At 44.2% G+C, this 23,495-nt stretch overlaps 1 protein-coding gene across 7 annotated transcripts in view; it reads left to right on the top strand.

The window, feature by feature from the left end:
* The window catches only part of LOC139376672 (uncharacterized), a 57,158-nt gene that overhangs the window by 17,489 nt on the left and 16,174 nt on the right, over window positions 1-23,495 (top strand). For 6 of the 7 annotated variants that reach the window (XR_011627954.1, XM_071119516.1, XM_071119514.1 and 3 more), the window contains 23 exons: window positions 1,045-1,242; window positions 1,389-1,529; window positions 1,672-1,932; window positions 6,891-7,071; window positions 7,344-7,510; window positions 7,825-7,986; window positions 8,164-8,339; window positions 8,592-8,776; window positions 9,000-9,224; window positions 10,874-10,983; window positions 11,164-11,397; window positions 11,591-11,705; window positions 15,022-15,217; window positions 15,304-15,451; window positions 15,647-15,824; window positions 15,935-16,112; window positions 20,417-20,543; window positions 20,720-20,839; window positions 21,715-21,865; window positions 22,004-22,116; window positions 22,213-22,363; window positions 22,739-22,987; window positions 23,111-23,308. Coding sequence is in view for 6 of the 7 variants with exons in the window: in XM_071119516.1 (XP_070975617.1) it covers window positions 1,045-1,242; window positions 1,389-1,529; window positions 1,672-1,932; window positions 6,891-7,071; window positions 7,344-7,510; window positions 7,825-7,986; window positions 8,164-8,339; window positions 8,592-8,776; window positions 9,000-9,224; window positions 10,874-10,983; window positions 11,164-11,397; window positions 11,591-11,705; window positions 15,022-15,217; window positions 15,304-15,451; window positions 15,647-15,824; window positions 15,935-16,112; window positions 20,417-20,543; window positions 20,720-20,839; window positions 21,715-21,865; window positions 22,004-22,116; window positions 22,213-22,363; window positions 22,739-22,987; window positions 23,111-23,308 (3,964 nt within the window). In the remaining variant the exon portion in view is untranslated. The remainder of the gene's footprint in view (window positions 1-1,044; window positions 1,243-1,388; window positions 1,530-1,671; window positions 1,933-6,890; window positions 7,072-7,343; window positions 7,511-7,824; window positions 7,987-8,163; window positions 8,340-8,591; window positions 8,777-8,999; window positions 9,225-10,873; window positions 10,984-11,163; window positions 11,398-11,590; window positions 11,706-15,021; window positions 15,218-15,303; window positions 15,452-15,646; window positions 15,825-15,934; window positions 16,113-20,416; window positions 20,544-20,719; window positions 20,840-21,714; window positions 21,866-22,003; window positions 22,117-22,212; window positions 22,364-22,738; window positions 22,988-23,110; window positions 23,309-23,495) is intronic. The other variant, XM_071119518.1, reaches the window with a different exon arrangement.

The following is a 23,495-nucleotide window of genomic DNA, read 5'->3' as shown; positions in this document are numbered from 1 at the left end:
GATGCTTTACTTTTGACATGACACAGGACTGATGGTATCGCTCACCTTGTCTTCTCCGGACAAGCTTTTTTCCGGATTCCCCAAACAATCGGAAAGGGGATTCATCAGAGAAAATGACTTTACCCCAGTCCTCAGCAGTCCAATCCCTGTACCTTTTGCAGAATATCAGTCTGTCCTTGATGTTTTTCCTGGAAAGAAGTGGCTTCTTTGCTGCCCTTCTTGACACCAGGCCATCCTCCAAAAGTCTTCATGCAGATGCACTCACACGTGCCTGCTGCCATTCCTGAGCAAGCTCTGTACTGGTGGTGCCCCGATCCCACAGCTGAATCAACTTTAGGAGATGGTCCTGGTACTTGCTGGACTTTCTCGGCGCCCTGAAGCCTTCTTCACAACAATTGAACCACTCTCCTTGAAGTTCTTGATGTTCCAATAAATGGTTGATTTAGGTGCAATCTTACTGGCAGCAATATCCTTGCCTGTGAAGCCCTTTTTGTGGAGAAGCAATGATGACGGCACATGTTTCCTTGCAGGTAGCCATGGTTGACAGAGGAAGAACAATGATTCCATGCACCACCCTCCTTTTGATGCTTCCAGTCTGTTATTCGAACTCAATCAGCATGACAGAGTGATCTCCAGCCTTGTCCTCATCAACACTCACATCTGTGTTAACGAGAGAATCACTGACATGATGTCAGCCGGTCCTTTTGTGGCAGGGCTGAAATGCAGTGGAAATGTTTTTGGGGGATTCAGATCATTTGCATGGCAAAGAGGGACTTTGCAATTCATCTGATCACTCTTCATAACATTCTGGAGTAAATGCAAATTGCCATCATACAAACTGAGGCAGCAGAATTTTAAAATTAATATTTGTGTCATTCTCAAAACTTTTGGCCACGACTGTACACGCACATATATATGCCAGAAGCACCTGCAACGCACTGTCAAATCAACATGTTCAGTTTGCACACATACGCACGTCCATTAATACAGTTTTTAAACTGAATAATCTGATCATTAACTGGTGTGTATCCAAATCTCTCTCAGTCTGCAGAGGCTGTGACTGCGATGTGTACCCTGTATGAGTTGGGTCAGAACCTGGCTGGTCTGAAGAACAAGAAGCGTTTTGAGGAGCTGAACCTGGGGCCGCTGTGTAAACTGCCTCTCATCCATCGCATGTTCAAGATAGACAGCAACACCAAGGATGAGGACATTCACCAGATAGAGACTGTGGACATACTGAGGGTGAGAGAGACATTGAACACATAGATACTGTGGGAAATAAAATATATAATAAATATATATATATATATATATATATATATATATATATATATATATATATATATTTATTATTATTGAAATATCGTTTTCCTGTCTCCTGCTTCCAGAGTCTGCGTGTGTTCAGGAGGAAACAGAATAAGCCCAAGGTGGACCTGGCTGAGTTTATGAAGCACCTGTCTGACCAGTATAGCTGTGACTCTCCCTACGAACTGGGCATTCGTATACACAGCGTGGGCCTGCCCATAGCCGTAAGTTTTGAGCTTCACGGAGGTGTCAGTTCCAAGTGTTGGAATATGGTCAGAGGTTATGAATCTCTTATTTGAAGTAACGTACATAACATAATTATTATTGTTATTATCTCATTCATGTCTCTCCCCTCTCCTCCCCCAGACCTTACAGAAGGCGGTGAGCTCAGAGCATGTGTGTATGGAGCGTGCCCGGGAGGCCATCCAGAGGGAGTTGGAGGAGGAGGTGGGGGAGAGGATGAGGAAGATGAAGAGGGTCGTGATGGAGGGAGCACAGGGTCCCGTCCTCTTCTCCTCTGTCGGTAGTGCCGAGCTGAGGAAGAAATACGTTACCATGACTGCAGCCGATGCCGTGCTCGAGGTCTTCACCAACGCATCCGGGGTCTTCAACCCCAAGATGACCAAGGTGATTGGTTGCTTAATTAAATGATTAACATAAGACAGCAATACAAAACTTATGGATGGTTGGTTGGATGGTCTTTGGTTGGGTCATTGGTTTAATCGGGAGGGTTAGAGCTGGGCGGGAAGCAAAGCCTGCAAACCCTGTAGATGACCATGGCTCTGGGGTTCACTATTTTAACCACTCACTTTTAACTAACGTTTGCTGTGGCTGCTGTGCTTGTATGATGTTTCGTGCAGAATGTAGCCTTTGTGCACCATGGCTTGGTCTCCCTGTTGTGATCCTGTACACAGTAGGAGTAGGTAAACCCTGTGATGTTGGTGCAGGGTTTTGTGCCATCATTTGCATGAATGCCTCAGAAGCGTTGTGGTCAAATTCGGTCCAGTTTCTTTTGCCACTCATTTCTTGTGAAGCCTCATAGGCTTTGTGTTCAGCTTTGGTCCAGTCTCTTTTACTGTCATCCACTGGTCTTTTCATTGCTTGAGCAACAGAGACTTTTTCACATTCCTCTTAAACTTGCATTTTGGCAGCTGATGCAGCCAGCTCAGCTTCCTTTTCAAAGAATTCCCTTTTTTGTCTTTAGTTGTCTTTCTTCCATGTTTATTTTCCAAAACTGCAGCTTTAGCTTTCAAAGCAGCGTGCTCATTCTAGCACTGGATGCACTTGACCTTGTTCTGGATGCACTTGACCTTGTTCTGGATGCACGTGACCTTGTTCTGGATGCACGTGGCCTTGTTCTGGATGCACGTGACCTTGTTCTGGATGCACGTGACCTTGTTCTGGATGCACGTGACCTTGTTCTGGATGCACGTGACCTTGTTCTGGATGCACGTGACCTTGTTCTGGATGCACGTGACCTTGTTCTGGGTGCACGTGACCTTGTTCTGGATGCACGTGGCCTTGTTCTGGATGCACGTGGCCTTGTTCTGGATGCACGTGGCCTTGTTCTGGATGCACGTGACCTTGTTCTGGATGCACGTGACCTTGTTCTGGATGCACGTGACCTTGTTCTGGATGCACATGAGTTTTTTTGGATACAGCAGATACTGTCGTGTAGATCAATGGCCCGTCGCGATTCTGAGTCATTTTTAGACTTGGATGCACTTTCTGATCCAACAGAGATAATGTCATCTGGACCAATGACACTTTGTAGGTGGGAATCACCTTTCACTTGATCTAGAAATTCCTTGAAAAGCAATAGTTTTGGTTCATACCAATCGGCATGATCAGACAAGCCCGTTTTAATAGAAATATGCTTGCAGTTCCTATGGCTTCCACTAGATCTTTAGAAATTGGTTGATGTTTTTCCTTTGAGTAATGAAGAAGTAGACCTTTCCTTTCGGAGTGTAGAGCCAAGTGGACTCTTCTGTTTTGGTCGAGCAACCTGAAGCTCGCTCCACATTGACTTTATCTGCTATTGAACACAGTTTATCCCGTCTTAAATTTTATCGATTATTTACGTTTTAAAATACCTAAAGTTGGATTAGGAAAGTTGTTTGAAATGTTTGGACCAAGATTACAGGTCATTTATTAGATAATTTGTAGTCATGTTGGGCGAGTTGGAACCTGTCTTTTTCTGAATCAAACGCGCCAAATAAATTGACATTTTGGGGGTTTAACAATGGAATTAATCAAACAAAATTACCATTTGTGATGTTTTTGGGACATATTGGGGTGCCAACAGAGGAAGATCTTCAAAAGTAAGACATGAATTATATCGTTATTTCTGAGTTTTGTGTCGCGCCTGGCTGGTTGAAATATGATTGTCATGTGTTTGTTTGATGGGGTGCTGTCCTCAGATAATATAATGGTTTGCTTTTGCCGTAAACCCTTTTTGAAATCTGACACGGTGGCTGGATTAACAAGAAGTTAAGCTTTATTTTGGTGTATTGCATTTGTGATTGTATGAAAGTTAAATATTTCTAATAATTTAATTTGAATTTGGCGCTCTGCCATTTCACCAGATGTTGTCAAATCGATCCCGCTAACGGGATTTGATCCATGAGAAGTTTTAAATGGCAATTGCGTATGTCACTAATGCCTTTTCACTAACTTCTGTAGGAGCTTCCTCGGCTTTTTCTTCTTTTGCTGACACTTGGTAGGTCATGTGCTTTCAACAGTTCTTGCTCATACAGTGCATTCAGAAAGTATTCAGACCCCTTGACTTTTTCCACATTTTGTTACGTTACAGCCTTATTCTAAAATTTATTAAATAAAACATTTTGCTCATCAATCTACTTACAATACCCCATAATGACAAAGTGAAAACAGGTAAATGTATTCAAAATAAAAAAAAACAGATACCTTAGTTATATAAGTATTCAGACCCTTTGCTATGAGACTCAAAATTGAGCTGAGGTGAATCCTGTTTCCATTGATCATCCTTGAAATGTTTCTACAACTTGATTGGAGTCCACCTGTGGTAAATTCAAATGATTGGGCATGACTTGGAATGTCACACGCCTGTCTATGTCCCACAGTTGACAGTGCATGTCAGAGCAAAAACCAAGCCATGTGGTCGAAGGAATTGTCCATAGAGCTCCAAGACAGGATTGTGTCGAGGCACAGATCTGTGGAAGTGTACCAAAAAAATTCTGCAGTATTGAAGTTCCCCAAGAACACAGTGGCCTCCATTCTTAAATGGGAGATGTTTGGAACCACCAAGACTCTTCCTAAAGCTGGCCGCCCGGCCAAACTGAGCAATTGGGGGAGAAGAACCTTGGTCAGGGAGGTGACCAACAACCCGATGGTCACTCTGACAGCGCTTCAGAGTTTCTCTGTGGAGATGGTTGTCCTTCTGGAAGGTTCTCCCATCTCTGCAGCACTCCACCAATCAGGCCTTTATGGTAGAGTAGCCAGATGGAAGCCACTCCTCAGTAAAAGGCACATGACTGCCCACTTGGAGTTTGCAGAAAGGCACCTAAAGTACTCTCAGTCCATGAGAAACAAGATTCTCTGGTCTGATGAAACCAAGATTGAACTCTCTGGCCTGATTGACAAGCGTCATGAGTGGAGGAAACCTGGCACCATCCCTACAATGATGCATGGTAGTGGCAGCCTCATGCTGTCGGGATGTGTTTCAGTGGCAGGGACTGGGAGGCTAGTCAGGATCGAGGGAAAGATGAACAGAGAAAAGTACAGCGAGATCCTTGATGAAAACTTGCTCCAGAGAGCTAAGGACCACAGACTGGGGTGACCGTTCACCTTCCAACATGACCACGACCCTAAGCACACATACAAGACAACGCAGGACTGGCTTCGGGAGTAGTTTTTGAATGTCTTTGAGTGGCCCAGCCAGAGCCTGGACTTGAACCCGACCGAACATCTCTGGAGAGTCCTGAAAATAGCTGTGCAGCAACGTTCCCCATCCAACCTGACAGGTTGAGAGGATCTGCAGAGAAGAATGGGAGAAACTCCCCAAATACAGGTGTGCCAAGCTTGTAGCTTCATACCGAAGAAGACTCGAGGCTGTAATCGCTGCCAAAGTTGCTTCAGCAAAGTACTAAGTAAAGGGTCTAAATACTTATGTAAATGTGATATTTGCAAACATAAAAAATAAAAAGTTTTTGCTTTGTCATTATGGGGAATTGTTTGTGTAGATTGAGAATTTAGAGTTTAAAGTAAGACTAGCAATTTTAGAGTAAGGCTGTAATGTAAGAAAATTTGGAAAAAGTCCAGGGGTCTTAATACTTTTCAAATGCACTGTTTGCCCCCTGTGAGACATCCAAAGCACAGAGAAATTGCCTGTGTTTCAACTTCTGGCAGAAATCCAATGCATGATCACTGTCACAGAAAATGCAGTGTTTCTTAAACCCTCTTGCTTTAAAAAAAATAATTAATTAGCCGTGGCAAAACCAGTTACACAATTTAAGACGCACATCCAAAATCCCATAGAAAGTCAAGAATCCAATGGTTTGATGAATAAAACTTTGAAAGTGTATTTGTAGAATCCAAAATGATAAGTACAAGGTAAACAAAGGATCCAATATTCCATTTAAACTAAAAAGATCAAGGTAAGACATGTGTCTCAAATCTTGCAACTGGTTTTAAGTTAATCTAAATGGCACAATATGACCTAATAAACAAATATTTGCATAAAAGAAATATAGGAACTGGCTCCAACAGTTACAAATGTTTAGATTTCTAAAGGTCAAACTCTGACCCTAGAATCCCTCCTCCCTCTGACCTAAGTCTTCCAGAAACCTCATTAACCTTCTCTCTGTTACCCCTCAGAAGGCTGCTCTGATCCCTCTTTCTCTGCTAGGGGACTTTGTGTAAAACTTTGGGATTTAGCTGGTTATCCCCCATGACATGTCACATCATTCCCTGGTTTTTATTTGAGACTGGGTGACAATTCCACTAAGCCCCTGCTTCGGTCCATGAGCAAGAGGGGGGGGAGTAAGAGAGAGGTGGATCACAGTCAAATGAGTGTGTGAGCAACTGTCTCTTCTCTGCTTATTAAGGAAATGTCACCATAAGTAATACTTGCTAATTGGCTAATCCTTAACAACGCCATAGGAAAAAGTTGTTAGGGAACAAAACGCTGGCTGGCTAGCCTGCTTCAGCTGTAGCTGTTTCAGCCTGATGCTGGGTTGAATATGTTCCACTGTCTGGAGTTCTGACAGTGGAACCAGACACTTGTAGGCTGAGTTCCTCTGGCACTATCTAGGCCAGGGATGGACAACAGTCCTGTTTTATGTTTGTTGTCTTGTGGAAATGATTCATATGGATAAAAAGACAACTTTGGACTACACTTGAACGTCTAAATCCTGAAAGTAGGTATGAATTATAGTGGACCTATATATTTAGAAATAACTGCCCTTTTTTTTTCTGGCCCACATTTTATTTGACAAACAAATCTGCCCACACCGTCCTATTTAGGATGATGTCTTGTGTCTCAGAGGTTATGGTTTTCTCTAATGCCGTAATGTGACTGACGGAGTGTGCTGTCATTTCCTGTCCAGTCAGTGCAGGACTTCATGCTGCGTGTGTCAGCTGACCGTCTGGCCAGGGCCTTGTTCCAGCTGGCTATCTGTGGGGGGTCGCTGGCTGCCCCTCAGGACCTGGTGCCCAAAGAGAAGCCAGCCAGACACACTCAGGAGAGGAGAGCTGAGGAGAAAACACAGGCCACACCACCCAGCGAAGGTAGCTGCTAACATCTCTCATTATCAGTGTCTCACTTCGTATCATTGATAAGATTAAGTGTAGGTTGGGAATCTGGATCTTGAAATTGTTAATTAAAGAATACTATCATATCATATGACACTTCCATCTTCATGAAACAAAACCTCAGCAGTAGCGTAGCCTGGGTATATCTCCTCTCCCAACCAATGTACAAAGTGACCCAGCCGCACAATGTAGTTCCCATGGTTGTTCATGGGCAGTGACCTTTGTGTTTACGTGTGTGTGTGTCTCAGCCGCAGTCAAGCAGGTCCTGAAGGAGAGCCTGTCCAATCACAGCTCTCCATTCACCCTGGCCCATGTGGCGTCTCTGGAGAGGAAGTTAGCCAAGCACTTCCAGGTCACAGAGTTCACGTCTCTGGAGCAGGGCTCCTTTCTGGAGTTCCTGGTCAAACATGCTCAGGTAACATAAACTACTTCTCTTCTAATCTTTGTCTGTTCAATCACTCTCCTGTTCTTCTCCTCTCCCGTCACCCCTCTTCCTTCAGTGGTCTTGAGGATAAAGATGCGAGGAGAGGAACCGTTCTAGACTGCAGTTGCGTGTCCCAAATAGCACCCTATTCTCTATATAGTGCACTCCTTTTGCCTGTGCTCTGGTCAAAAGTAGTGCACTAAATAGTGATGCACTAAATAGGGAATAGGGTGTGATTTCAGACACAGCCTGATACTTCTCATTCTGTATTGATGAATCCATCCTCTCCTCTTGTCTGTGTGAAGGTCCTGCAGGAGACAGTAGGCAGTGCTGTGGTTGTGGGCAGCACTAGTGGTGGTGGTGGTCAGGACTGGCAGGGCCAGGGATGTGGCTTCAGACCCAACAGACAAGACGTGTTTGAGTTTATCAAACAGTGTGGCACGACATCAGCCAACGAACCAGACGGGGTGAGTGAGACGCGTGGTCACACACACACACACACACACACACATACACACACACACACACACACACACACTCCTATTGATTGCTATGATTTTAAAAAGTACATTAAAAAAACTTCTAAAAATCTGTACTGATCATGTTTATTGATCTCTCTATCTCTGTGGGTGTCTTTCTCCCAGCTGTCCCACATCGAGTGGTGTCTGAGAGCCCACTACGGGGTGAGGGACAGTCGAGACCTGGGGCTGGGACCTCTTAGGACCTTGGTGGGACTGGTGCAGCGCCAGAGAGAGCTCAGTCTGGGAGGAGGGCTCAGCCATGTGCTCTACGAGGCAGCCCTGCTCCCCAGAGACACCAGGTAAGATGCAAATGGCACGCTATTCCCTATATAGTGCACTATCCCTCCACTATGTAGGGAATAGGGTACCATTTGGGACTATCTCCTACAGTACAGTACAGTGGAATGTTGGAGGCAGATTGGGTGTAAAGTCGGCCTTTAATTGGACTGATCAAATCAAATGTCAATCTCCTTTTCACTTATCTTAAACCCCTGTTCACTCTTTCTCTCACTCCTTCCATGCTCTATTACTCTACCCCTTCTCCCCCCCAGCAGTAGCAGTAGTGTAGGTGAGGCCCAGCAGACGGTGGGTATCCTAGGGGAGGTATCTCAGACCCAGGCCTTGTCCTGTCTCCTCTCCTGCCCTCTACTGGATGAGCTGGGTCAGTGGAGCCAGTGGGAGCTGGTCTTCAGGCCCCGCCACGGACCCCTTAAGGACTTCATTGATAGGAACGCTGGTAGGAACCATACATAGCAATTGCAAATTGACCCCCTAGCCCCTACAGTCTTAGACTGGGGTTGTAGTGTTACTGTTAGTAATGTATCTGTTGATGGCCAATAATGTTTGATCATGTTGGTAGGCTTATATACAGACATTTCGTTTTTTTTTGTTCTAAATTGAACATCGGTACAAAATTGATATAATAAATATACATGACATGTCCATCTGTTGTGGGGCAGCGAGCACAGACCTGTCAGCGTTGGAGGTGTCCCCAGGTGTTCTCCTGCGGGTCACCACCTCTACAGGGGACAAGCTCTTCTCCCAGGCAGCCATGACCCTTGACCCCGTGGGCACAGCAGGACACCTGGTCTCCATGGTGGTGGCTGATGGGACAGCCAACGCCCCCACTGCCCTCCTGGCCAATCACATGGAGAGCTCTCTTGCGGCGGCGGTAGCGAAGGAAGGTAAGAAGGCGATTGGAAACTTGATATCATGATTATTTGCATCAATCCAGTGTCTATGAGTGCTACAGAAACATTTCTCACCTAAAAGGTATCTTCCTGGTGTGCGCTTGCATTAAATTAAAGGGTAACTACACCCAAAAATAAATGTTTCTTAGATTTTTCCCATACCTCCAGTGGTCTCCTGATGTGGTTTAAGCATTGTTGTGGACTTAGAACATCTACTTATGTTCTTTTTCTAAGAAAAAATTGTGATTTCCAGGGCTTGACATTCAAGTAAATTTGCCAGTGACACACCGGACCAGTACCAGGTGAAACTACTGGCCGAATGAGGAAATTACTGGCTTCGGCCAAGAATTGTATTTGTCACGTGCTGACACCTTTCTGTGAAATGCTTACTTACAAGACCTTAACCAACAATGCAGTTTTAAGAAAATATAGTATAGAAAAATATCTACTAAATAAACTAAAGTAAAAGATTTGAGCAACAATAAAATAACAATAAGGCTATATACAGGGGGTACCGGTACCGAGTCAATGTGCGGGGGTACAGGTTAGTCGAGGTAATATGTACATGTAGGTAGGGGTAAAGTGACTCTATGGTACAGAGGTCCTGGTTGGCAGGAAGCTTGGTACGCACTACCCTCAGTAGCTCCTTGCGACCGAAGCCTGAGCAGTTGCCATACCAGGCGGTGGTGCAACCAGTCAGGATGCTCTTGATGGTGCAGCTGTTGAACTTCTTGAGGTTCTGGGGACCCATGCCAAATCTATTCAGTCTCCTGAGGGAAAATAGGTGTTGTCGTGCCCTCTTCACGACTTGGTGTGTTTGGACCATGATAGTTTGTTGGTGATGTGGACACCAAGGAACTTGAAGCTCTCAACCTGCTCCACTACAGCTGCGTCGATGAGAATGGGGAAGTACTCAGCCCTCCTTTTCCTGTAGTCCACGATCATCTCCTTAGTCTTGATCACGTTGAGGGAGAGGGTGTTGTCCTGGCAGCACACGACCAGGTCTCACCTCCTCCCTATAGGCTGTCTCATTGTTGTCGGTGATCAGGTAGCTAGCTACATGTAGGTAGGCCTAGGCCTACGTAAACCTTTTTTTGCTAATAATGACATTGCGGTGTAGGATGTCTGATATTTAAAAAAAGACTGAAAAGCAGGTGGGGACTTTTATCCTGTGTTCAACTCTGAATTGATGACGACTCTGGCGTGAGTATTTAGAACGTACTGAGGCGGGGCTCACTCGAGACAGAGAGGGAAGGCTTTGACATTCTTGACTCCGCTTGGAAACCGGATGCAGGTTGATAACAAGTTTGAGTGTCAAACGTAAAGGATTAAATACAAATATACGGCCATATGAAAGCTTGATTAACTGGCCCGGTGTGCTCAGCAGATGTTGCCGGGCCAGCGGCAGCCCCGAATGTCTAGCCCTAAAATTGAGAGCAAAACCTGAAAACATTTTGAGAAAACATAAACCTTGAAAACGAAAACGGAGAAACCAGAATTTGGGGATAAATCGCAATCGGACAAAAGTTGTATTGTGCCCTAGGATCTCTGTAAAGTCTGTGTGAGGGTGGTGGGGTGGTTGTGAACAGAAGTCCAATAAGAATATTTTATATATATAAATAATTTATAAGATGTTTCTTCAGATCTGTCACGGGCTGAGGAGGACGGGTCGTGTTTCAGCTCTGTGGCTCTCTTCCTCCTGGACTGTCTGATCCGCATCCCCACCAGAACCTGCCGGGCCTTGCTGCAACAGGTCAGCGTTCAAGTCACAGGTTGTGTCTGAAATGGCACCCTATTCCTTTTATACTGTGTTACTTTTGACCAGGGCCCAAAAGGGAGCCCTACAGTTCATATTCAAAGCCAGCCATGAGTGGAAAGAAATTCTGTAATCAATTTGGATCTGTATAACCTCTCTCCACCCCCCTCCTTTCAGGTGTTTCTGGAGCCCTTCTCTCGGGTGCTGGGTGGCCAGGCCAAGTCTAAAGCGGTGCTGCTGTCTACAGCCCGGTCCAACCTGCGCCACCTCAACTGTCTGCACCAGCTGGGCATCGTGCTTGGCATCACAGACTGGGTCAAGGACTACCACACCAAGCTCAGCCCACCACAGAACCAGGACCTAAACCAGAGCCAGAACCAGGCCCAAACACCACCAGCCGACCAGACCAAGGTCAGAACAGGGGAGATTACCATAAGTGATGGGGTCAATTCAGTTTATATCTAAAATTTAAATTTATTTCATGAATTGAATATTGTCCATTGTTTTTTTATCTGTTGGCGTTTTGTTTTTATACAGTGTAAAGCTCCACTTTTTTGCTTTGTAAAAAATCTTCCCCCTTCGCTCTTTCTTATCTTATCTCCAGCCTGCTCCTGTGGATTCTGTGAGCAAAAGTCTCTCTCAGACTCTCAGTGAGGATGAGGAGTTCCCAGAGGACTACAGCTCTGACTCCTCCCACCCCACTCAGCCACAGCATGCAGGTGAGTTTTAGAAAATCCCTAACCAAAATTATTATTATTTACAAAAAAATTACAATTGCAGTGCAGTTATCACAAAACTACTCCAAACAGGCTCCGATCATCATCATAAAGGGATGTTTTTATTTACAAATACCTAATTCAACAATGCTGTAACGTTAGTAGGAAGAGATATGCATATTTTTTGGGGTTTTTTGCCATGAATATTAGAGGTCGACCGATTATGATTTTTCAACACCGATACCGATTATTGGAGGACCAAAAAAAGCCGATACCGATTAATCGGCTCGTTTAAAAATAAATAAATAAAAATGTATTTGTAATAATGACAATTACAACAATACTGAATTAACACTTATTTTAACTTAATATAATACATCAATAAAATCAATTTAGCCTCAAATAAATAATGAAACATGTTCAATTTGGTTTAAATAATGCAAAAACAAAATGTTGGAGAAGAAAGTAAAAGTGCAATATGTGCCATGTAAAAAAGCTAACATTTAAGTTCCTTGCTCAGAACATGAGAACATATGAAAGCTGGTGGATCCTTTTAACATGAATCTTCAATATTCCCAGTTAAGAAGTTGTAGTTATTATATGAATTATAGGACTATTTCTCTCTATATCATTTGTATTTCATATACCTTTGACTATTGGACATTCTTATAGGCACTATAGTATTGCCAGCCTAATCTCTGGAGTTGATAGGCTTGAAGTCATAAACAGCACTGTGCTTCAAGCATTGCGAGGAGCTGCTGGCAAACACAGGAAAGTGCTGTTTGAATGAATGCTTACGAGCCTGCTGCTGCCTACCAAATTTCAAATCATAGACTTAACTATAATATAATAAACACACAGAAATGCGAGCCTTAGGTCATTAATATGGTAGAATATGGAAACTCCAATTTTGGGAAAACAAAACGTTTATTCTATCAGTGAAATATGGAACCGTCCCGTATTTTATCAAACGGGTGGCAACCAAGTCTGAATATTGCTGTTACATTGCACAACCTTCAATGTTATGTCATAATAAGGACAATTCTGTCAAATTAATTACGGTCTTTGTTAGTAAGAAATGGTCTTCACACCGTTCGCAACGAGCCAGGCGGCCCAAACTGCTGCATATACCCTGACTCTACTTGCACAGAACGCAAGAGAAGTGACACAATTTCCCTAGTTAATATTGCCTGCTTACATGAATTTCTTTAACTAAATATGCAGATTAAAAAATATATACTTGTGTATTGATTTTAAGAAAGGCATTGATGTTTATGGTTAGGTACATTGGTGCAACGACGGTGCTTTTTTTGCGAATGCGCTCGTTATATCGGCACCCGTTTGGTGAAGTAGGCTGGTAAATTAACATTTGATTATTTGCAACGCAGGACAAGCTAATTAAACTAGTAAAATCATCAACCATGTGTAGTTAACTAGTGATTATCTTAAGATTTTTTTATAAGATAAGTTTAATGCTAGCTAGCACCTTAACTTGGCTCCTTGCTACCACGCAGTCTCCTCGTGGAGTGCAATGTAATCGGATAATTAAACTAGTAAAATCATCAACCATGTGTAGTTAACTAGTGATTATGTGAAGATTGATTGTTTTTTATAAGGTAAGTTTAATGCTAGTTAGCAACTTACCTTGGCTCCTTGTTTGCACTCGAGTAACAGGTGGTCAGACTGCCACGCAGTCTCCTCGTGGAGTGTAATGTAATCGGCCATAATCGGCGTCCAAAAAGGCCGATTACCGATCGTTATGAAAACATGAAATATGCCTTAATTAATCGACGTGTACGACAGCGTGTTACAGTTCCCGCCAATTTCCAGCAACATTGCACAGCCATTGAGGTGGAGTGGGACAACATTCCACAGGCCACAATCAACAGCCTGATCAACTATGCGAAGGACATGTCGCCCTGCATGAGGCAAATGGTGGTCACACAAGATGCTGACTTTTTTTTACCCCCTTTTTCTCCCCAATTTCAATCTTGTCTCATCGCTGCAACTCCTCAACTGGCTCGGGAGGCGAAGGTCGAGTCATGATTCCTCTGAAACATGACCCGCCAAACCACGCTTCTTAACACCCGCCCGCTTAACCCAGATGCCAACCGCACCAATGTGTCGGGGGAAACACTGTTCACCTGACGACCGAGGTCAGCCTGCAGGCGCCCGGCCCACCACAAGCAGTTGGGGGGGGGGCTTTACTTGGCTCATAGAGCGCGATGAGCCAAGTAAAGCCCCCCCCCCCCCCGGCCAAACCCTCCTCTAACCCGGACGACACTGGGCAAAATTGTGCACCACCCTATGGGACTCCCAGTCACGGCCGTTAATGACATCCTGGGATCGAACCCCAGGCTGTAGTGACGCCGCAACACTGCGTTGCAGTGCCTTAGACTGCTGTGCCACTTGGGAGGCAACTCATGGTCTTTTTCGTCGGCAGCCCTGCTTCGATCCAAGTGGCTTGATAAATCTATATAAAGTGTGGAACTCCATTAAATGGCAATTGCGTATGTCACTAATGCCTTTTCACTAACTTCTGTAGGAGCTTCCTCGGCTTTTTCTTCTTTTGCTGACACTTGGTAGGTCATGTGCTTTCAACAGTTCTTGCTCATACAGTGCATTCAGAAAGTATTCAGACCCCTTGACTTTTTCCACATTTTGTTACGTTACAGCCTTATTCTAAAATGTATTAAATAAAACATTTTGCTCATCAATCTACTTACAATACCCCATAATGTCAAAATGAGATTAGGGCCTGAATTTATGAATAAATTAATTTATTTAAATTGACTGATTTCCTTATATGAACTGTAACTCAGTAAAATCTTTTAAATGTATGTATGTTGCATTTATTTTTGTTCAGTATAGTTTCTAGGCCAAACCGTTCAGATGCTACAGGCGATTTTGTGAGAAGACTGATTTTCGAGATGTCTCATGGTCTGACAAACACCGCTCTAGCTCTGTCACCTTTCATCGCAGATGTCTCATGGTCTGACAAACACTGCTCTAGCTCTCTAGGGGGGTATTAATAAGCTAAATGTAAAAAAAAATAATCTGTTGATTTCACAGGTTGAAAAAGGAACAGAAAGAAACGATACAAACCGGTACTTTTTGGGGTTCAAACTGGTTCAAAACTTTATTTTGCTGGTCGGAACAGTTGAACGAAACAAAAAAAATTGTGGTTCTATTCAGAACAAAACGAAAAATATATATTTTGGTTCCAGCCCCTGGTTTAAACGTTAAGATACATGTTACATTTGTCACATCCCTAGTAGTCAAAATACAGTCAGATTTCTAACAGATCTTCATCCTTCAGATGGCTGTGATGATGATGATGATGATGAATTATATGAGCTGACCTCTGAGACACTCGGAGACACACACCCCGAGAGTGACGGAGAGGAAGCCTGGAAGGAAGGGAAGTCATTGGCTGAGCCTGAGAAAGCGGACAACGCTGATAGCCAATCAGAGAGCAGAGTGGATTGCCACAAGGACATAATTGATGACATCAGGTTTGTCTTTATACTGCCTAATGCATAAAATGATACATTGCATGAATAGAAACACTAACCTGGTTTCACAATGCTGTCTGTTACAGGAAGAGTGAGTTTGGCATTGGAGTAGAGCTAAATGAGGAGGGTCAGAGGTTGATGACTGTTCACCAGGAGAGGCTGGGGCGCAGTCTGGACCGGCTGTCCACTGAACTCTACAGCAAAGACACACACTTTGTGCTGGAACTCATACAGGTGACTTGACTCTCTCCTCTGTCTCCCTCTCTCGCTTTCGTTTCTCTCTCGGTCTCTCTCTCCCCCTCTCCTCTGTCTTGTTTATCCCTTTATCCCTCTCGCTCTCTCTCTCTCTGCCTGAGCTCATCCAGGTGTTTTGAGATCTACTGTATGCAATGCACTTAGAATGTGCTTTCTTCATTGTGCTATTCACAGAATGCTGATGATAACAGTTACCCGACAGAGGGGGGCCCTGTCCCTGCGCTGGCCTTTGTTGTGGAGAAAGACTGTGTGACTGTCCTAAACAACGAGACAGGCTTCCAGGAGAAAAACATCCGGGCCATCTGTGACGTGGGCCGCAGCACCAAGGGCAAACACAAATACGGATACATAGGTAACAGCTAAAAGAGTTTGAAACCCTATTGGTAACCAATCTAAGACCAGATCTGAGGTGCACCAAAAGTATTTTCTCAACGGTTTCTCCACATCTTTCTCCTTCCTTAGGTCAGAAGGGAATAGGTTTTAAATCCGTGTTCAAGGTGACTGACTGTCCTGAGATCCACTCTAACGGATTCCATCTGTGCTTCGACAAGACCAGTGGCCCCATGGGATACATCCTGCCACACTGGGTCGACGACGAGAGACCTCTCAACACACACCTGGCCAACCACACACATACCAGGTTAGTGGTGGTATCTCTCACACACCTGGCTGACGACACGCACACCAGGTTAGTGGTGGCATCGCTCACGTACAACAAACTGACTACACACACACCTGGCCAACAACACACACGCACCAGGTGAGTCTAATGGCATAATCTAAAACCAGGTAAAACACACACACACCTGAGTGACAACACATACCTACACCAGGTGTGTCTAGTAGTAAAGTCTAATTTGATTTGTCATGTGCGCTTAATACAACAGGTGTAGACATTACTGTGAAATTCTTATTTACGAGTTGCTTCCAATGCAGAGTCAAAGTTAGGAAAATGTGCACATTTTAGAGTGGCCTTTTATTGTTCCCTGCATAAAATAACAGTAACGAGGCTTTCTACATGAACCACCGGCACTGAGTCAATGTGCTGTGGTACGAGGTAGTTGAGGTAATACGTACATGTAGGTAGGGGTAAAAGTGACTAGGTAATCAGGATAGAGAATAAACTAGCAGCAGAGTATGTGAAAGTGTGTGTGCGGCGTCAACATGCGTGTGTGCTCCGCGTATGTTTGTGTGTCGGCGTGTCAGTGCAGTGTGTGCAAGTGTGTGGGTAGACTCCAGCGAGTGTGTGGGTAGACTCCAGCGCAAGAATGTCAGTGCACATGTGGCTATTTTGTGCTTAATTTAGAGTAATTTATGCAACTTTATTTGTGACTCAAATGTTAGGCTGTGGTGTGATTTAAAAAAAATACATTCTAAAGCTGCTTGATGTGACTGATGATTTGATAAAAGTCTCATGAAAGGCATGACTTCTGCTCTGTTTCTTGCGCAGACACTTCATCAGTCGCATTCCCAATTTGACAAGCGCTTGATAATATTCTCACCCCATCAGACTATTCTCAATTTAATCTGGTCTTTACATAAAACCTACTAATATGTGTGAAATCGTTTTTTATTTAGAATGGCTCACAAAAAGTCATCTGCAGCCAGCACTTGAATAGCACCAGTTGTTAAGCAGATTAATGTGCTTCATTTTAAGAATTGACCAATAAATATAGCACCACGAGAAAGCTGGGATCCTTTTTTAAATAGTGGCCAGTCATTGCGCAATTGTGTGGCTCTGTAGGCTATGGATCATAGGCCTATAGGCTATGTTTTGGAGTTATTTGGCCACTTTAGTTGCGAAACAAACCTTATCAAAACATATAGGCCTTTGGGCTAGGCAACATGTTGCATGTGACTATGATTTGAAAAAGTCAAGGAAAAAAGGCATGTGTTGTTTCTTGCCTTAGACTGCACACGATGGGCATCATTCTCACCCATCATGCTATTCTCAATTGAATCTTGTCTTTACATATTCTAAATAGTATACAGTGCCTTCAGAAAGTATTCACACGCCATCACTTTTTTCCAGATTTTATGTCACATTCACCTTTCAGCAGGACAATAACCTAAACACAAGGCCAAATGTAGCTGCTTACCAAGACGAGTTCCCGAGTGGCTGAGTTACAGTTATGACTGAAATATACAGTGCATTCAGAAAGTATTCAGACCCGTTGACTGTTTCCACATTTTGTTTTGTTACAGCCTTATTCTAAAATTTATTAAATAAACATCTACACACAATACCTCATAATGACAAAGCAAAAACAGGTTTTTAGAAATGTTTGCAAATGTATTACAAATAAAAAACATATTATTTACCTAAGTATTCAGACCCTTTGCAATGAGACTTGAATTTGAGCTCTGGTGCATCCTGTTTCCATTGATCATCCTTGAAATGTTTCAACATCTTGATTGGAGTCCACCTGTGGTAAATTCAATTGATTAGACATTATTTGGAAAGGCACACCCTTGTTTTGGAAAGGCACACCCATCTCAGAGAGGTGACCAAGAACCCAATGGTCACTCTGACAGAGCTCCAGAGTTACTCTGTGGCGATGGGAAAACCTTCCAGAATGACAACCATCTCAGACGCACTCCACCGATCAGGCCTTTGTGGTAGAGTGGCCAGACGAAAGCCATTCCTCAGTAAAAGGCACATGACAGCCTGCCTGGGCTGTCAGACCATGGGAAACAAGATTCTCTGGTCTGATGAAACCAAGATTTAGCCTGAATGCCAAGTGTCATGTCTGGAGGAAAACTGGCACTATCACTACGGTGAAGCATCATGCTGTGGGGATGTTTTTCAGCCGCAGAGACTGGGAGACTAGTCAGGATCAAGACAAAGTTGAACAGAGCAATGTACAGAGAGATCCTTGATGAAAACCTGCTCCAGAGTGCTTAGGTCCTCAGACTGGGGGCGAAGGTTAATCTTCCAACAGGACAACGACCCTAAGCACACAGCCAAGACAATGCAGGAGTGACTTCGGGATTAATCTCTGAATGTCCTTGAGTGGCCCTGCCAGAGCCTGGACTCACAAGCATTTTGCTAATCAAAATTAGTTTTGATTTAGAATGTGCCATTATCATGCACCTGTCGGAACAGGGGGATGGGAACAAAATGCATGTCATCTGTATACACTTAAATAGAGAATGGAGGGTGCTTTTCCAATGGTTCATTTTCATGCCAGCCAGGTAGGCTACTCCAGTTGTAAAGTGAAGCAATATACTTAATATTAGTAAAGTTGAGAAATAAATATAGTAGACCCAGGGCTATCCAACCCTGTTCCCAGAGAGCTACAGTCTTATAGGTTTTCATACCAATCCGAATCTAGCGCACCTGATTCTAATAATTAGCTGGTTGATAAGATGATTCATGTCAGTTACAACTGGGATTGGAGCTAAATAACCTACGGGAGGGTAGCGCTCCAGGAACAGGGTTGGAGAGCCCTGACTAGCCTATAGAAAACTGATGGGATCCTCCTTTTTATTTTATTTTTAAGAGGTCATCAAAACTCTGAGAAAACAATCAAATGCATAGCCTATAGAAATCTTGCTCAACATGCGTTTATGGGCTCTCATGAAGTGTTTGATTTGATTTTCGATTTCATTCATTGATGTCAGAGTGATTAGAGAGACAATAGAGAGCTGAGTACCAGGCTATTAGCGAGGCCATTGGCAGTGAGCAAATTTGTTAGGCTACTAATGACTGTCAGCAGCATCACAGTTTTGGAGAAGCCTAGTTACCTTGACTCAACGGTCACGTGGAATTTGACTGTGGTCATGACTCGGGACTGCTGGTGTGGCGGTAATACGGTTACCGTAACAGCCCTACTCTCACGCATGGTTCAGTTTTCTTTGCTTCCAAATGAGCATAAAAGGTATTTATCTCATAGGCTTGAATCACTGGACAGCTCGCGGCTGGATTTTCCTTTCTAGTCACGGTTAGTTTGCGAGCCCTGCCACACCCAATGAGCGTTAGAGCCGGTTTTGTAGGATTCGATCTTGCTCCTTTATTGACGGTTTTCCTTGTTTGATGTTTTGTCAGAGTGCGTAGCGGGATATCTTTTAAGCGTCCAGATTAGCGTCTTGCTCCTTGAAAGCGGCAGCTCTAGCCTTTAGCTCAGTGCGTAGTTTGCCTTTAACCCATGGCTTCTGGTTGGGATATGTTCGTACGGTCACTGTGGGGACGATGTCGTTGATGCACCTATTAATAAAGCCTGTTACTAAGGTGGTTAACTCCTCAATGCCATCGGATGATTCCCGGAACATATTCCAGTCTGTATAAAGCAAACCAAACCAAACAGATAGACAGGGGCATGCTCTAACACTCAGACATAATTTACAAACGAAGCATGTGTTGAGTGAGTCTACCAGATCAGAGGCAGTAGGGATGACCAGGGATGTTCTCTTGATAAGTGTGTGAATCAGACAATTTTCCTGTCTTGCTAATAAGCATGCTAGCGAAACAGTTCTGTAGGTTAGCATCCACTTCATCAGACCACTTCCGTATTGCTCGCATCACTGGTACTTCCTGTTAGAGTTTTTGTCTGCAAGCAGGAATAGAGAGGATAGAGTTATGGTCAGATTTGACACATGGAGGGAGAGCTTTGTATGAGTTTCTGTGTGTGGAGTAGAGGGGATGTAGAGTTTTTTTCTGTCTCTGTTGCACCGATGACATGCTAGTAAAATTGAGAGAAAATGGATTTCCGTTTTCATGCATTAAAATCACCGGCCATTAGGAGCGGCAACTCTGGATGAGAATTTTATTTTTTGCTTATGGCCCTATACAGCTCGTTGAGTGCGTTCTTAGTGCCAACATTGGTTTATGGTGGTAAATAGACGGCTACGAAAAATATAGATGAAAACTCTCTAACCGTCTATACTCGGTAATTTACTATGTAGAGGCAGTCACATCAATGTTGAATGTTTGTGTTCTGTCAGCTGGACCACTAAGATCTGTCTGCCGCTGCGCTCAGAGTGCTACCAGACCAGAAACCTGTTCCACGATGTCCACCCCTCTCTGCTGCTCTTCCTACATCGTCTACGATCTATCACCATCTACAACCAGGTAACACATTCACAAAGGTCATGGCTCCACCACGCCTTTCAATAGGCTTAGAGGAGCTTCCACCATATTGCTTCCAATGTACAAACACCGAGCGGTAGAGGCAAGGAGTTGACTTCAGACTGGACTGTTGTTTGCTGACATCTGACTTATCTCTCTCTCTGTGTTTTCCTGGCCAGGCTGAGAAGCGGATGGTGACCATGACGCGTAGAGACCTGAGTCACAGCGTCCTGGAGGTGGAACACACTGAGGGAACAGAACGCTGGCTGGTGGTCAAACACACACTGCACCCCACCAAGGTAACACACACACACACACACACACACACAATGATCCTCTCATCTCCTCGTCTGTGTGTGTGTGTGTTATGTAAGTGTTCCTCTGTCTGCACCGCTGAGACGGAAAGCTTCGTCTGCTCTCTGTCAGACATGCAGGCTCTCTCATTAGGAAGGTGTAGTGAATTAATTTCCACTGCTGGGAGGAATATTTGACATGAAAGACCAGGCACAGACACGTTTTGTTGATGTGCCTGATAGAATTGCCTTTTTTCAGTCTGGCTTCCCTTCTCCCCCATCCCTCTCTTTATCTCTGTCTCTCTCTCTTCCCCTCTTCCTCTCTCTCCCTCTTTATTTCTCTCTCTCTCTCTCGCTCCCCCCCCCTCTCTCTCTCTTCTTTATCCCTCCACCCTCTCTCCCCTCAGAGAGCCAGCTGCCAGTTACCTGCAGTGAGGTTATGCAACAGTAGAGACACATCAGAGAATGAACAGACTCACAGATGTTACATGGTTTATCGAAAACAGTGAGGCTAATTTTAATGGGGTTCCCATTGTGACAGTGCATATTGAAAGGCTGTTTATAGTCAATGTTCAAACTCAAATCTTTTTCAGGTATTCTCTCGTCTCTCTGTGGGAGTTGTCCTCTGATCAGTGGCAAAACAGAGCACTTGTCTCAGTGACTGCCTGGTGATTTCCTGTGTTTGAGTACTTTCCTTTCCTCTCGTCCATGAGGGCTTACTAATCTAACTTCATGGGAAGGGTAAAAGCAAGGCTCCACGGCCTTCACAGATCAATTGAAGACAGATCAGTGATTATTTCGAAGGGAGGCGAAAAGGAACTATTAGTAAGTGCCAAATGTAATGATGATCATGGTGTTACAGTGATATGTTTCCCCATTAGATCAAAGATGAAGTGGAATCCACTGAGCTTGCCCTGGCCTTCCAGCTGGGTGATGACCTCACAGGAAGTGACATCCAAGCCCCGCCCCAGAAGCAGCCCGTCTTCGCCTTCCTGCCTCTCCGAAGCTTCGGCTTCCGCTTCATCATCCAAGGTTACACACACGCTGGTGCTCTCCTCAATGTTCACCCAAATTGCCCATTTAAAATGCATCCTTGCAGTAATACCTTACAAACTCGTACCATGCCTTCCAAATACTTTTCAAACTGTTTTTTTCCCTCTTTCACTCCAGGTGACTTTGACATTCCTTCTTCTCGTGAGGATGTGGACAGAGATAGCTCATGGAACCAGTGGCTCCGTTCTGAGATCCCCCAACTGTTCTTACGCGCCATGGACGTCTTCAGTGTAAGAGAAAGGAGGGAGATGATGAACAAAATCATTTACTACTGCTCTGCACGTTGTGTTTCTGACCCGTCTCATCTTCTCACCTCTCCTCTCCAGGATCACCCAGAGTTCAGTGGGCTGAAGGGCCTATGTCATTTCCTGCAGTTTGTCCCTCTGCCTGACGAGGTGCTCGACTTCTTCAAGCCTGTCGCCGGGCAGATTATACAGTTGCTCAAGGGAAAGGCCTTCCTACCCACACTCAACACAGGTACCCTACCTCTGTACCCCTCTTTCTGTCTCTCTCGTTCTCCATGCTTCTATCTCTATCCGTAAGTCAACTTTATATTTTGTTTATTTAGTAAATATTTTCTTAACTCTTATTTTTCTTAAAACGATATTGTTGGTTAAGGTGTTGTATTCCGCGCATGTGACAAATAAAATTAGATTTGAGTAAATCTTCATCTTCCTGCTCATGTAACCATCATGTGCCTGTATCAAGTATGTATTTTTACTATGTTTTTGTAACTTTCCCCAGGTTGTTGCTGTAAATGAGAATGTATTTTCAGTCAACTCACCTGATAAAATAAGAATAAATAAAATCATCTGACTCCTGTCTCCTGTCTCCATCTTCTCTCCTCTCCAGATGGTTCTGTGGTCTACAAGCTACCCTCCCAGGTCGCTGTGTGTCAGGACCCTGTCATTCGCGACGTGATCGGTGCAGAGGAGCTTAACAGACACCTGTCTCTCTCCTATCTGCATCCGGGCCTGCTGCCAGTCCCGCCCCTATCCCTGCTCACTCACCTGGGAGTACGACGCCTGAGAGGGAGTGACGTCACCACAGTAACAACCGCCATGGCCAAGGAGCTGTTGCAGGGAGATGGTGTCAACTCAGGTGAGGGGAGGGTGGTGTGTGTGTGTCTGTCTGTCTCTGTGTGTGTGTGTACGCGCGCGTGCATTGTTTATTTTTCTTTGTGATGGACCAAACCCCCTCTCTATCTCCGTCTCTGTGTATCAGACTCAGGCCTGCGTCATCTGGCCAGGTTGTTGGTGTGTAACTTCCGTGCGTTGGAGCAGGGCTACGGAGAGACAGACTCTATCCTGACCACCCTCAGAGATCTACCCATAATCCCACTGGCTGACGGGCGCATGGTGGCACTCAGCGGAGAGGGAGTCTTCTTCCCCATGACTGAGACCAATAATCACAACAACACAGGTAACATGGCAACATTTTAGAAAAATAAGCTTTTTATGCTTATGGAAACATTTCTGTGATCTTTTATTTCAGCTCATGAAACATGGGACCAACACTTTACATGTTGTGTTTTATATTTTTGTTCAGTGTAGTTCACTTGGGAAAATAGACAGTTCTTAAATATTTTTTCAAAGTCTACTGCTCTGCA

This window comes from Oncorhynchus clarkii, chromosome 20 (assembly GCF_045791955.1).
Source record: "Oncorhynchus clarkii lewisi isolate Uvic-CL-2024 chromosome 20, UVic_Ocla_1.0, whole genome shotgun sequence".
Taxonomy (NCBI): Eukaryota; Metazoa; Chordata; class Actinopteri; order Salmoniformes; family Salmonidae; genus Oncorhynchus; species Oncorhynchus clarkii.
The sequence above is the reverse complement of the archived record's forward strand: the minus strand, read 5'-3'. Positions and strand labels throughout refer to the sequence as shown.